This window comes from Sorghum bicolor, chromosome 10, assembly GCF_000003195.3.
Source record: "Sorghum bicolor cultivar BTx623 chromosome 10, Sorghum_bicolor_NCBIv3, whole genome shotgun sequence".
In the NCBI taxonomy this organism is placed as follows: domain Eukaryota; kingdom Viridiplantae; phylum Streptophyta; class Magnoliopsida; order Poales; family Poaceae; genus Sorghum; species Sorghum bicolor.
In genome coordinates, this window is record NC_012879.2 from 44,509,680 (window position 1) to 44,524,186 (window position 14,507).

General features: G+C 43.1%; 2 protein-coding genes across 3 annotated transcripts; one reads left to right on the top strand and one right to left on the bottom strand.

Moving 5' to 3' along the window:
* LOC8058853 (beta-D-xylosidase 4) lies at positions 2,443-5,544 on the top strand. Its single transcript, XM_002437017.2, has 4 exons — positions 2,443-2,940; positions 3,206-4,166; positions 4,255-4,599; positions 4,715-5,544. The coding sequence occupies exons 1-4, from the start codon at positions 2,443-2,445 to the stop codon at positions 5,338-5,340; spliced, it is 2,430 nt and encodes an 809-aa protein (XP_002437062.1). The 3' UTR covers positions 5,341-5,544.
* On the bottom strand, positions 6,752-13,369 carry LOC8072628. Of its 2 annotated transcripts, none has more exons than XM_021448623.1 (12): positions 13,106-13,369; positions 12,916-13,002; positions 12,692-12,825; positions 10,042-10,100; positions 9,906-9,960; positions 9,742-9,786; positions 8,121-8,157; positions 7,747-7,793; positions 7,553-7,681; positions 7,428-7,475; positions 7,233-7,352; positions 6,752-7,082 (listed from the first exon to the last, which is right to left on the bottom strand). In XM_021448623.1, the coding sequence occupies exons 1-12, from the start codon at positions 13,152-13,154 to the stop codon at positions 7,002-7,004; spliced, it is 891 nt and encodes a 296-aa protein (XP_021304298.1). In that variant the 5' UTR covers positions 13,155-13,369; the 3' UTR covers positions 6,752-7,001. The 2 variants fall into 2 exon arrangements, with proteins under 2 accessions (XP_021304298.1, XP_002438488.1); XM_002438443.2 differs by having other exon boundaries at positions 7,553-7,666; positions 13,106-13,366.

A 14,507-nucleotide genomic window follows, 5' to 3' on the forward strand; every position in this document is an offset into this window, starting at 1 on the left:
AAATCTCAATACATCTTGCCTGTGCATTAGTATCACTAATCCACTTTTTTTTTATTTTTCATCAATTAATATAAATCCTAAAGTATAATCCACTTTTTTTTATTTTTCATCAATTAGTATAAATCCTAAAGTATGTACCAAGAGTAGAAGCTGGTAATTAATGAATATATTTGGACATCTTTTGCCATTTGTATTTTCTGATGTCATTAGTAAACTTAATTTCACTTTCGTTTTTCTTTAGCTGAAAGTGTTATTTAATATTATAGCAAAGCTTTTGTTACTTACATTACGATAATAATACTAGATGGCTGAAAAATCTAAGACTAAGGATTAAGGATATATTATTATTGTTATCAAATGCCTTTTATTACCAAGAAATGTGGTAGTCTAGCCAAGTTCTAACAAATTTAGACAAAACGCTCCCCGTCTTAGCTGTCATTGAATCTTGACATGCCCCTACCCTGATAACCTCCGTATTTTGGTTCGTAGTTGTTGTCGTGGGTAGAGCATCAAATCTTGACATGCCCCTACCTCGATAATAACCTCCGTGTGTGCCCATTCCATCTCTATCGTCGTGGACAGAGCATCGGTTTGTGTCTGTTGATTCAACTATGATCGTTGCTTGGGTCACGCATCATCACCGTGGACAGAGCATTGGTTTGTGTGTCTGTTGATCTCAACTGTGATCATCATTTGGGTCGCGCATCAGCTTGTGTGTCCGTTGATCTCAACTGTGATCGTTGATTGGGTCGGGCTAAGGTGCAGTGGGCGGTGTCAGCGCCTTGTAGCTTCACACGGGGCATGCCTGTTAGATCACCTCCTTGTGGAAGATAGCCAATAGCAAGAGTGGAATGCACGACTGCCTTATCACACTTAAAGAATCGTTTTTTATAACATTCAATCTTAAAATTGTTAGACCATTATTTTGTTTTTGTTACAAGGCATTCGTGAAAAAACATTGTAGATAACATAGATGGATAACTAACTCACAATCAACGTCGCTTACAATGATAATATCTATGATTTAACTATTTCTGTATATTGCTGATGGTGAATCTTGCCACAGATACTCAAGTGGATACCTTATTCTACAGTATATGTCTGCGTGGAATAGAACTAAAGCCATATGTATTTATACGGTGAATACAATAACTTTGTTTTAAGGTTTATGAGATATTTTTCAAGACACACAGTATTACCCATGTAACAGACACTAATATTTACATATATACTCAAACCTGTGTACATGATGGTATAGAGATGGGGGAAATTTTTTCGTAGATTGGCGCACAAATAAAATGAATATCAGAGATTTATATAAAATATTATCTTAACCATATCACAGAAAATTCTATAAAATAGAGTGTATGAGCCTACGACATCACACTCTCCGTGATTAATTTCACAAACTTTGTTTTTTAGATTAAATATTTAATTAATGTTGGTATTTAATTTTTAATGTATTGTTATCTTATAATGTGATCCATGTATTTTTGGTATAAAATATTGTTACACCGTAGCAATGCACGGGCACGCTACCTAGTGACTAATTAACGCCTGGTTTAGATCAAATATTTTTTAGATTTTGACACTATAGCAATTTCGTTTGTAGTTAGCAGTTATTGTCCGACCATGAACTAACTAGGCTCAAAAAATTTTCTTCGCAAATTATAGGCAAACTATGCAATTCGTTATTTTTTATCTATATTTAATGCTTCATGCATGTACCGTAAGATTCGATGTTATGAGAAATTTAAAAAAAAAATAAATTTTAGGGTAAACTAAACAAGGCCTAAGCACTTTTTTTAGATACAATGGTGATGGAACTAATTTGCAGGGGTGGCTTAAGATGATTTATAGGAGCGGTTTTAGCAGCCGCCCCTACAGCGTTGCTACAAATTGTTTCGGTAGTTGTGTAATACATGGATTGATGACCACTATAATATTTTCTTCTTGTTCTCTTTTTGTTGGTCGTGTGCTTCTTATTAGGCAGGGTTTGGAAGAACTTCAGATCCGTGTATCGATATCAACTTGATGCAGTGCGCGCTACTGATTTCTTTAATAATAAAATCCTAAGAAACCGTGAGGCCGAAGTAACGTCCTCTCTCATGAACTCAGTGACCACCATTTTCGGCACTCACATTCACATACGCCTTCCAACCGCCTCTCCTTGATTCTCTCTATCGAAAAACAGATTTATCATTATCCCTGAACACGAACGCAATCCGTGGATGCGTCATCCTTATTCAAAACGAAAGAGCGCTCCGAATTTTGAAACTTTGTTGCGACCCCGCCCATTTTCCTCTCACCGGTCTCCGACTCTATCGGTCTACTAGCCAGCTCTCTCTATATAATGTTCCCCACTAGTGTGCACCCAAACCCATCGCGCAGCCGCAGCAACACACATACCTAGTGGCTAGGTCTCCCTCTCCCTCCCCAACAATGGCGGCGTCCCATCTCCTCCTCGTCCTCGCCGCGATGCTCATCGTCATCCCCGTGGCCTGCTCGTCGCGAACCCTGCCCTCCTCCAGCACCACCGTGAACGTGACCAGCTTCGGCAAGGCGTACACCAAGGTCTGCGACGCGGATCGGTTCGCGGAGATGGGGCTCAACATGTCGGCGTTCCCGTACTGCGACGCGTCGCTGCCGTACGCGGACCGGGTGCGCGACCTCATCGGCTGGATGACGGTGGAGGAGAAGGTCGGCAACCTCGGCGACGTGTCCCACGGCGCGCCCCGCGTCGGCCTGCCGCCCTACAAGTGGTGGTCCGAGGCGCTGCACGGCGTCTCCAGCACCGGCCCCACGATGCTGTTCGACGACCTCCACAGCAAGCCCGGGAACCACTCCGGCCGCGCCACCGTCAACAACGCCACCGTCTTCGCCAACGTCATCAACAGCGCCGCCTCCTTCAACGAGACGCTCTGGAAGTCCATTGGCCAGGTATAGTATCTCTGTACATTTCGATCCATCCAACGATCCGATCTTCACAATAATGTTCTTTTTTTTGTGCTGCCACGTCGTTGCCATGTCTCGACTCGATAGAAGCCTGCATTTTTGTATGTAAGATCACAAATCGGCGTTGCATCTGTGCGTCTTATTTGCATTTCGATTTGCATGGGGTATTTCAGAGCTGTTTATAGCTAGATCAAAACATTAGATCTACTGTATACTGATAGCAGATCTGATGGTATATGGATGAATGCAGGCTGTGTCGACGGAGGCTCGTGCGATGTACAACCTTGGCAAAGGCGGGCTGACGTACTGGAGCCCCAACATCAACGTGGTGCGCGACCCGCGGTGGGGCCGCGCACTGGAGACCCCCGGCGAGGACCCCTTCGTCGCCGGCCGGTACGCCGTGAACTTCGTCCGGGGCATGCAGGACATCCCCGGCCACGACGGCGGCGGCGACGACCCGTCCACCCGCCCCATCAAGACCTCCGCCTGCTGCAAGCACTACGCCGCGTACGACGTGGACGACTGGCACAACCACACGCGGTTCACGTTCGACGCGCGCGTCTCGGAGCGCGACATGGCGGAGACCTTCCTCCGGCCCTTCGAGATGTGCGTCCGCGACGGCGACGCCAGCGGCGTCATGTGCTCCTACAACCGCGTGAACGGCATCCCCGCCTGCGCCGACGCGCGCCTCCTCTCCGGGACCATCCGCGGCGACTGGCAGCTCCACGGCTACATCGTCTCCGACTGCGACGCCGTCCGCGTCATGACGGACAACGCGACGTGGCTCCACTTCACCGGCGCCGAGTCCAGCGCCGCCTCGATCAGGGCCGGGCTGGACCTCGACTGCGCCGAGAGCTGGATCGAGGAGAAGGGAAGGCCGCTCAGGGACTTCCTCAGCGAGTACGGCAAGGCCGCCGTCGCGCAGGGGAAGATGCGCGAGTCCGACATCGACAGCGCGCTCAGGAACCAGTACATGACGCTCATGAGGCTGGGATACTTCGACAACATCCCGAGGTACGCGTCCCTCAACGAGACGGACATATGCACCGACGAGCACAAGAGCCTCGCCCACGACGGCGCAAGGCAGGGCATGGTGCTCCTCAAGAACGACGACGGCCTGCTTCCTCTGGACCCGGAGAAGATCCTTGCCGTTGCAGTGCACGGACCACACGCCAGGGCACCTGAAAAGATCATGGACGGCGACTATACAGGTATCATCAGTATCAATCAAGTACGTAGTTCAGAATTATAATCATCGATCGATACTCATGCATTAATTCGTACGTATGATCTGCACAGGACCGCCATGCCGCTACGTCACGCCGCGCCAAGGTATAAGCAAGGACGTGAAGATCTCGCACAGGGCGAATACGACCATCTACTTGGGTGGCATAAACCTTCACATCGAGAGGGAGGGAAACGACAGGGAGGATCTTCTCCTACCCAAGAACCAAACAGAGGAGATCCTACACTTCGCCAAGGCCTCACCCAACCCGATCATCCTGGTGATCCTTTCTGGAGGCGGCATCGATATCTCCTTTGCGCACAAGCACCCCAAGATCGGTGCCATCCTTTGGGCAGGCTACCCTGGCGGTGAAGGCGGCAACGCCATTGCCGATGTCATCTTTGGAAGATATAACCCAGGTTAATAATTACTGCAAGACCGTACCACTTCTTTCTTGTGCACTGTTACTCTATCGCATTATATTACTTGCAAGTCTTGTTTAACAATTATTGTTTTTGATTGATGGACAATTAGGTGGCAGGCTGCCACTGACATGGTTCAAGAACAAGTATATCCAGCAGATCCCCATGACGTCCATGGAGTTCCGGCCAGTGCCGGAGAAGGGGTACCCCGGCAGGACGTACAAGTTCTACGATGGCCCGGAGGTGCTGTACCCCTTCGGCTACGGCCTCAGCTACACCAAGTTCCTCTACGAGACGAGCACCAACGGCACCGCCGTCACGCTCCCGGCCACCGGAGGCCACTGCAAGGGGCTCAGCTACAAGCCCAGCGTGGCCACCACCCCAGCCTGCCAGGCCGTCGACGTTGCCGGCCACGCCTGCACCGAGACCGTCAGCTTCAACATCAGCGTGACCAACGCCGGCGGCAGGGGCGGCGCCCACGTCGTGCTGGTGTACACGGCGCCGCCGCCGGAGGTGGCCCAGGCGCCCATCAAGCAGGTGGCGGCGTTCCGGAGGGTGTTCGTGCCGGCGAGGAGCACCGCGACCGTGCCCTTCACGCTCAACGTGTGCAAGGCGTTCGGCATCGTGGAGAGGACCGCGTACACCGTCGTGCCCTCCGGCGTCAGCAAGGTGCTGGTCCAGAACGGCGACTCGTCGTCGTCGGTGTCGTTCCCAGTCAAGATCGACTTCTCCGTGTAGCGCATGCATATGCATGTGTAATTTCTCGTTGCGATGTTTTATTAATTATTAGGAATGAGGATCTGTTTTCGTCTCTCCGCGTTCAGCGTCCAGCGTCCAGCTGAAAATGAATGGAGTTTCCGTAACACTCGTATCGAGTTGGCTCAGATGAATCATGGTGTTGAGTTTCTGAAAAGATACCAGGTGTTCATATCTGTTCTTAAATATTACTCCCTTGGTCCCATTAAAAATGTCGTTTTTGACATTCATACTTCTTACTTAACCGTTTGTCATATTTTATTGTGATTTGTTTTATTAATAAAAATACTTTAACAATAATTTATTATTTTACTATTTGTATAAAAAAATTAAATGAAAGGAATGGTCAAATAAGAAATTGAAAGTCAAAAATGACACTTTCAGTGGGGACAAAAGGAGTACAGTATTTCTGAAAATCAACAATTAGCAGGCCAATTCTTTTTATCTTTTCTCAAGATAACAGAGATCTTTGTACCGGTTTCAACTTTCAATTTTTTTCCCCAACGAAGCAGCATCAGTCAACTGCTTTTTCAAACGATTTAAGTTTGGGTGTCAAATAATATAGTTTTTCTAGTGTCAAACACATTCTTTCGTATCCTAACCGAAAATCCTTGCACTCTGTGAGACTTGTCATCTAAGGGGGTGTTTAGTTCTTCATTTGGGCCAAAATTTTCTGAATTAATGCCCCACTATTCTGCAGAATGGAACTAAACACCACCTAAAAATTTTGATAAAATGGCAACTATTTTGCATTCTGGATTTTGGTCTCACCAGCCAAAAAAAAAAACCGAGAAAGCAACTTCTTCGCTACCCCCACCCACAGGTGGGCCACACCCGCCTGTGCTCGTTCACTTCCGGTTCCGCAATCGCGAGCAAGCAGCAGGCAGCGCTTGTATTGTTTTGCCGCAAAGCTTCTGCCAGCATGCAGCGCGTGCAGCATGTTTGCATGCAATGTATGGGTGCCAATTAATGAGGACAAAACAATCGTTTTATTTTTTGGCATTTTGGTATGGATGGAACTAAACATCCTCCGAAAAAATTTAGCATTTTACATTCCACCATTCTAAGGCCTTGTTTACTTCTTAGAAAATTTTGCAAAATTTTTCACATTTCCCGTCACATCGAATCTTTAGACGCATACATGAAGTATTAAATATAGATGAAAATAAAAACTAATTGCACAGTTTGGTCGAAATTGACGAGACGAATCTTTTGAGCCTAGTTAGTCCATGATTGGACAATATTTGTCAAATACAAACGAAAATGCTACAGTGTCCATTTTCCAAAATTTTTCGGAACTAAACAAGGCCTAAATTTTTCAGGATTTTGCATTTTATGGGAAATAAAATCGGAGAGGGTAGTGAAATAAAGTCTGCACACTGGACAAGCGGTTGAGGGAAAGGAAAAACAATTATTGAACAAAACTATGGCGTATAGTCCATTCAAGCTCCACATAGTTCTAACATCAGAATTCTATATTCTTCATGATGACGCTGTCAAGCTGTGCCCAAAGCAGTGTATACATGCGAGAAGATTCTGTAAGTTCCAAAGCATAATCCATCTTTCACAATATACAGATCCAATATGAACGAAATTTGATGGAGATGTGCATCTATACGATACTATGGTCGTTCTACACGAGCTTAGCTTATATCCATGGCTTCGCCAACAAGTTTTACGTCATACTCCAGTCCGCATCGGCATTTGACAGGATCCGAAACCCCCTGCATGCAGGATTGCAGGAAATGAAGTTCACATGTTAAAATTGCTAAGAGTAGTTCCATGAAGCATGACCATGAGTAAAGCAAACTGAATAATTCCTAATTGTTTTAGTCATGATGCGGCATCCAAACTGAACAGCACCAGCAAAGTACCTTCATCACATTAATTGTTTCATCAAGAGACTGGAAGTACTCAACTTCCCCAGATTTATCACCTTGCAGAGCTTTGTATTCCTCCTCCAAGGACTTCATACCCATCTGCTTTAGTGCAGCCTGCAAGCACCAGATGACAATGCATGTGGGAAGAATTTAACATGATCAATGTTTAAACATGAGCAAGGAGATTACAGGAAAGCCAGCAATTATGTTTTTCTCTTGCTCTAGAATCTGCTTGATCTGCAAAGTACATTCATGTCTGTTAGTTTAACTAGGTTCATACAATAATAAAGAATATTAGGTCCTAATTGATATACCTTGCTGATTTCTAAAAGAAGCGCTGATCTTTGTGATTTGATGTCTTGTATCTTGAGCTGAGCTGACACCAGTTGAGTGTAGAGTTTCCCGTGCTTGTTCGGAGGATCACTTTCCTGTTTGATTGAAAACTGAAAAGCACATCAAAATTTGCATAGTTGTGGGAATGGAGGATGGGAGGAGTGGGAATACTAACAAACTTATCCAGGCTCCCTTCTGAGTTAAACATGACATGTTTCTCCCCTGCATGTAACATCACATCCAAGTTCAGTGAAAGTTACAAATTTTTCAGTTTGATGATTTGACTACCTACTCATCTGTGTTTTGCCTAATGTTGTATCCATACATGTGGAAAGGAAAGATCATGTAGATTTTGATAGTCCACGATAGGAGGGGGGTGTCACTACTTTAACAGCCACACAATGTAAACAATAATAAAAATATGTCACACTGGAAATGTACCCTGTGCAACAAACTCCCCATATGTGGAAGCATGTCTACATGAATACAACACATAAAATGGCATGAAAAGACACTAACTATTTCCTCTGTTTTCAGAGAAACCAGTACCTTCAATAATGTTTTGCTTGCTCTGAGATTTGGCAACCTGCATGCGTAAGTTCCAACACTTATTAAACATTGATTGCTTCATGTTACAAGCCAATAAGCCATTAGAAAATGGAAATGACTTGACAGATATCCATGTTATGTGTTGAAATTATTCTGTTTCAGACAACTATGCAAGAGCTGGGTTAAGATGCACTAGAAAATACTTCCACTTGTTAGCAGTTGACCCTAGGGTACCATTGAATTAGGAACTGCTCCATTACTGAAATTCTGGAACTCTCAGTGCAAGTGTGAACGTACCACCAGGAACTTAAGACATAACAGAATGCCTGAACTTTGTGGACAAAACACACTGGTACTTGATACGTTTTCCTGCCACCTGCCATTCTTTGACGTGAACCTAAATTGGCCATTTCTGTGGTTTCACAAAGATCAGATATTTTTTCTACATTTTTGTTAGAATTGAGGCTAGGAATCAATCTATGCAAGGCATCAATCATCATCAAGGATTGGCTAGGAAAAAGTGTCAGTCTAGGATCCAAATATATAGCACTTATGTTGGCATTTGACTGTGCATGGTATGGTAATTCTGTTACATGTTTGACTCTATATGTCTAGAAGTGAGATACATGAAAAAAGTTGAGCACTGCAGGAAAATGACTAATTTAAGACACTTTTTATAATGCAAAATTAACTTGTTTGTATAACACTGTTCCTGAACAAACAAATGATGAAATTCAATGCTCTTCTTGATCGAAGTTTTATCACAAATAAAATGCAGTTCCAAATCCAAATTTGACACACGATCTCATTAAACTGATAAAGTAAGTTCAATTTGAACTTGGAGTTCACATGAGAAAAAACAAAGTCTACAAATAGTTTTAATACCATCATGATCTTCAGTTATCAATGTTCCCATGCTCACTGAAAGCTTTAGACTGCTCTCTTACTCTTACTACAATTCTCAAGATCTTATTATCCAAATAAAAATCACATACTTATAAGGATTGAACATTAATGAAGTAAGCTGACTGTACAGCCTCGAGAACAAGACTAATGGATGTCTTGGTCATGGTAGTTTCCCTCTCTAGCATAGGTGTGAATCAGCGAATGTAAAGCCTCGAGAACAAGACTAATGGATGTCTTGGTGGGTGGTAGTTTCCCTCTCTAGCATAGGTGCCAATCAGCGAATGTAATTTCATAATTGGATAAAGTTTGTGGCGTGGTTGAGTTTGAAGGCTTTCTTTACCTTTTTTTCTCTTCTTAATATTAAAGATATGCAGCTCGCCTGCGTTTTCAAAAGAAAGAAAAAAAACATAGAGCTCCTGCAGATGGGTGGAACCAAGCTGAACCTATAGTTGAAGCCTTAAGCCATCATTACTGCTGGTTCTCAGTTGTCACTACAGTGCTGATGTTTACACTGCCACACACCCACTCATGTTTTACCTAACCTTAACAAATGATACAAAATTACCCATATGCTTTCTGATTTATATTTATGTGCACCAAAACTTCAACTATATAATAAGTGACTAGTCAATAATAGCTGAATTAGGTTTCTACACAAAAACAATAATCATGAAAACAAAGCAAACTGATTTATTTACGTGAACAAAAGGCTTACATGTCGCTCCTTTCCGGTAATCTTATTCTTCATACTAAGCCATTCCTGTGAAATGAACAATGTAGGATTGTTAGGCAATGGCATCTACAGTTGGGCCATTTTTCTCAAGAGACAAATAATATTGATCATAAAAGGTAAACATGAAAACAAACAATAAGATAAACCTGTTGCTCCTGTAGTTTGACAGTCAAGGTTTCTGTTGTCTTTGTGTAGAACAATCTGTCCATGCAAAAAATTTTAGTTACTGTATGTTACAACGTAGAACCTATGGTATGTTATTTTCAAGGGATATAATTGCACCTTTTCTCACTGAGTTTCACAAAAGTACTTGCAGTTTCCTGATGGAGGAGCTCCAAGGTCTCAAGTCATGAAGGGTGGAAATGAAGTTAGACATTTGAATATACTCAACTTAATATTTGATGTGGTTTTGAATGTCCCTTCAAGATATTTAAAATGAAATAAACTATACGGTAGAGTCATGTTGCAAATTTGTATCTATTATTAAGACAAGATGAGCAAAGGTCAGATATTGACAAACTAATGAAATTATAGGGAAGCTTAAGATAATATGACTTCGGTCTTGTAGGAAAATTTGTTTGGGGAGATTACCATTAAACATGCTTCTTTAAAGAACAACTTATGTCCCAAACAACAGCCTGTGTATACTGTAGAGTTTCCATTTTGCAATGATGAAAAAAGAACTCATTCTCTAAGACAAATAATAGTTTTAGAAAAAACAAAATCTCACATAAGAATCCCCTTATAGGATTTGCATCTTGGTCATGAAAAACCAATAAGTAAATCTATATTAGGTTACCATAAGCAGCCTAGTCATAGCAATTGCAAATATAAGTAACATATGTCTATTGCCAAAGAGAAAAAACCTTAAAAATGTTTGAAGTCTTGGTCAAAATTGATTACCATCAAAGAAGCTGAGTCTAGTTCAGTTGGTTGAGGGTGTGAATATACACCCAGCGACATATGTTCAAGTCCACGTCGAGGTGAATTTTGTGCCTATTTTCTTCCTAATATATAAAGCTACAAATTTCCTACTAGATTGGTCTAGTTTACTTTAGAAAAAATGATTAACATGAGAAAACAGCTGGCAACATTTTTAATCCAAAGCACTCAAGAAGACCCCAGCAAGAACAGTTTTGTCATGAATTTCTAGATTTTAGTATTTATTTCTTGTAGTCAGAGTTTTCTGCACATGCGAGTGCCCCAGGATGAACGTCGTGCCAGCCTCATGCGCCTCGCACAGCTCGTGCAGCTCCTCCAGCATGCTCTCACCCACGCCAGGGCTCCTGGGCGCCGCCACCGCAAACCTCACCTGCTTCTTGACGATCGCCGGCGCCAGAACCGCCGTGGCGAGCTCTATGCCATCCACGTGATCAGAGACAGACGACGTGGGCAATTGGGTCTAGCCAAGGCCCATTTGGACCTATGATGCAGCATGGCCAAGTTTCTAGAGGTAGATGTGCATTTTAGGCATCTAGGGACCAAGATGACATGCGCTGCCAAGTTCAATGGCCACCGGTCCAACAATAAAGTCAACAGAACATGAAAAGGATGATACTCCCTCTGTCCAGGAAAGAATGCAGTTATGGGATCCATACCAGTCAAAATAACTTAAGTTTGACCGGATTTATAGTAAATAGTATTAGCATTTATGTCTTTAGAAAAAATATATTATGAAAATATATTCTATAACTGATCTAGTGGTATTTATTGTATATCCTGAATGATAATAGTTTTTTATATATAAATTTAGTCAGTTCAAACTGTTTAACTTCTCGAAAAGCGAGAATTGCATTCTTTCCAGGACAGAGGGAGTAATCATATCCCGTTTGGATTTGACGAATTACAAAGGAAATGTATAGGAGCCAAAAAACAGAGGAAAGGACCTCTAAGTGAGCGTATGGAACACAGAAAGAGCCAATAACTTTCAAGAAAACCAAAACTCCAATCCAATCTCTGGGTTTTTTCCCTTTGCAGATACCTGAACAGAATGTATGTAGAAGTGTAGAAGAGAGAGATTCCTTTTCCTTTGCAGATGCCTGAACAGAATGTATATAGAAGAGAGAGAATGAGGAGGCGCGCCCATAGTTGATCTATCATCTTCATTGATGCCTCATGGTGATCTCATCCCTACCACCGTCCCAGGAACCGCTAAGACCTACCGTCCATGTTGGACTGCTACCCTATCCCCAGCCAGGCAACCACTAATTGCTTTACTTCTTCTCATCACCCAATCCAATGAGGGAGATTGCTGAGTGCTTAATTGATGCAGTAAAATGGAGAGAATCAGAACAAAGAACTGAGAGAAGTGCTCTACATCGCAGAGGGTAAAGAGCTTATGCCTTTTACTATGTATATTCGGTACAAAGTAGATAAAGCACCACTTGTAGTAAAAATATTTAAAGAAAATAGGCCTTTTATGTTAGTACTCCACGTTCTTGAGACTGATTTAGTAATATATATTTGCAGCTTTCTTTCAACATAACACTCCCCTCCCTATATTTTGATTCCTGCATTCCAAACACTTTGTCCTTCAACTTCCCTTCCTTTTTCCACTTCTCTTTTTCCCACCTTCATTCCCTTCCTATTCCTAGGTTTACTTCAATTCCTGTGTTTTCCGTTCCTACGTTCCAAACAAGACCTTAACTCAGAATGAAATCCCCTCAGAAAAATTAACCTGGATAAGTAATCAGTTATCGCTACAGGTCTCCAGCAACATTTAGTTGTTCAAGTGTCTGGTTTCCAACTTTTTTGGCCTAAGAATGAACTGCTACATTTCCTTTCCTCCACCAAATCCTCACAATTTCCCACTAAATAGTAAATAAGCTTACATAACATTTCCACCATTCATCAGTTTTACTAAATACACTAAGCAATGTTCTAGGAAATCAAACTTGGGCGAATACTAGAAACAATAATTTCCAGACCTCACCTGCTTCAGTGTGGCGCACTCGATCTCCAGCGCGGCAATCCTTCCCTGCTTCTCGGCCATCTGCATGCCTACCTTAGCCCTCGCTATGCCCAGCTGCTCGGCCTCCTCGCTCGCCTGCTTTGCTTGCGCCCTCACTAGAAGGAAAAAAAAACACCAGGCAAAGCCAACACTCGAGACAAAGTTAGTGTACGTTGCGAGCCCGGGAAACCAACACTTGTCCGTACCTAGCGCGATGTCGGCGTCGTGGGCGTCGATGGCTGTACGCTGCTGCTGCTCCTCCACAGACCGCTTCGCGGCGTCGTCCTCCAGATCTGCATCACATCACGGAGGCACCCCGATGGTGGCGGAACGATATCAGGCCATAGGTGAGGGAGGGAATAGGGAATTTGAGTTGCGATCGCGAGATGCACGCACCGTTCATGTAGGAGCGAAGGGACTTCATGCTCTCCAGGTACTCCTCCATGTCTTACCCGGATGATGGAGCGGCGGGGCGGCGGCGGCCAAGGTAGGTGGAGAAGACGATGCAGCTAGTTGCCTAGTTCCTGGATTACGAGTGAGAGGGAGAGCAGGCGGATTAGCCGGACATGGCGGCGGCTGGTGAGGGCCTTGATGAAGGCGGCCAGGGACGGCGCGGCGGGCCGGTTCGTCAGAGACAGAGCGGAAAGGGAAGGGAAGCGCGGGTTCCGCTGCGTGTTCGCCGCCTTGGGCTGGTGCGCAGTGAAGGGAGTGGGCTTCGAAAGGGGCTGCGCGGCTCGGGCCAGAAGTGAGTGAGAGAGGGTGAGTTTTCCAAATAGAAAACCTTTTTTTTTCAAAGTCCTCACAAAGCAAATCCTTTTGAGCAGTTTTCAAACTTAAAACATTTCAAGATTTTGAAACAAATCAAACATTTAAAATTTTGAAATTTGAAAACAACTATTTTTCAACTTATTTTTAAAGCCAGTTTTAAACTAAATTATTTTCAAGCCTAACATTTTCAGAATACTTTTTCTTTAAAACTCTATTTTGGAAAACTTTTGAAAACAAAAAATAAACTCATTTTGAAGACTTGTTTTTTAAATGAAAATTTAAAAACTTAAATGAGGGAAAACATAGTCGAGGCTTAAATGAATTTTGTAAACTCTTGTTCACTCATATAAAATTATGAATTCAGCATCAATGCAACACCACTAATAAATTAATTAGAGAGTTTTTACAAAACCATTTTTTATGTACATAGTTACTTGCACAAAACTAAAGATAGGAAAAACTTATAAAATTCATAAATTACTTATTAGTTTTATGTTTTCTATTCACAATCTAAAGTAGAAATTATTAGAGTGTGACAGCTTCCCTCACTAACATTCACACACCATCGTCTCCACAATCCTCGCTACTCACTCCCCATGAAGTAGCCATGACCCTGCATGTTCCTTCACTCCCCTCTGGTTCCTTTTGTTGTCCCTCCACTGTAGACGGACTCCCTGCCTTTTCCCGCAGACACTACCATCATGCCCCTGCCCTTCATGTCTCTGGTCCACTGCCTCCCTGTCGCTCCCTAGCTAGCGACAAGTGCCAAGATCAACAAGTGCAATTGTTGTGCTAATATATTTCTCTTATGTGTAGCACTTAGTTTTTGTTAGTTTGAGCACTTGAGACTTGTTTATGATTCATATTACACCCTCTTTGATAGTACAGCATATCTATACTCAAGATCAAAAGAATAAAACCATTTAAACCACCACTTGAGTCTTGAGTGTATTCATATGAAATTTCTTCTCAATATCTCTTCATAAGGGGTTGCAATCATCTTTGTCTCATCTCTTGGAGCAAACATACT

Coding starts and splice junctions, on each gene's coding strand:
- LOC8058853 (XM_002437017.2), top strand. CDS start 2,443: ATGGCGGCGTCCCATCTCCTCCTCGTCCTCGCCGCGATGCTCATCGTC. Junction 2,941..3,205: donor TCTGGAAGTCCATTGGCCAG/GTATAGTATCTC, acceptor GGATGAATGCAG/GCTGTGTCGACGGAGGCTCG. Junction 4,167..4,254: donor CATGGACGGCGACTATACAG/GTATCATCAGTA, acceptor TGATCTGCACAG/GACCGCCATGCCGCTACGTC.
- LOC8072628 (XM_021448623.1), bottom strand. CDS start 13,154: ATGGAGGAGTACCTGGAGAGCATGAAGTCCCTTCGCTCCTACATGAAC. Junction 7,476..7,552: donor TTCTTTTAGAAATCAGCAAG/GTATATCAATTA, acceptor TGTACTTTGCAG/ATCAAGCAGATTCTAGAGCA. Junction 7,083..7,232: donor AAACAATTAATGTGATGAAG/GTACTTTGCTGG, acceptor TCCTGCATGCAG/GGGGTTTCGGATCCTGTCAA.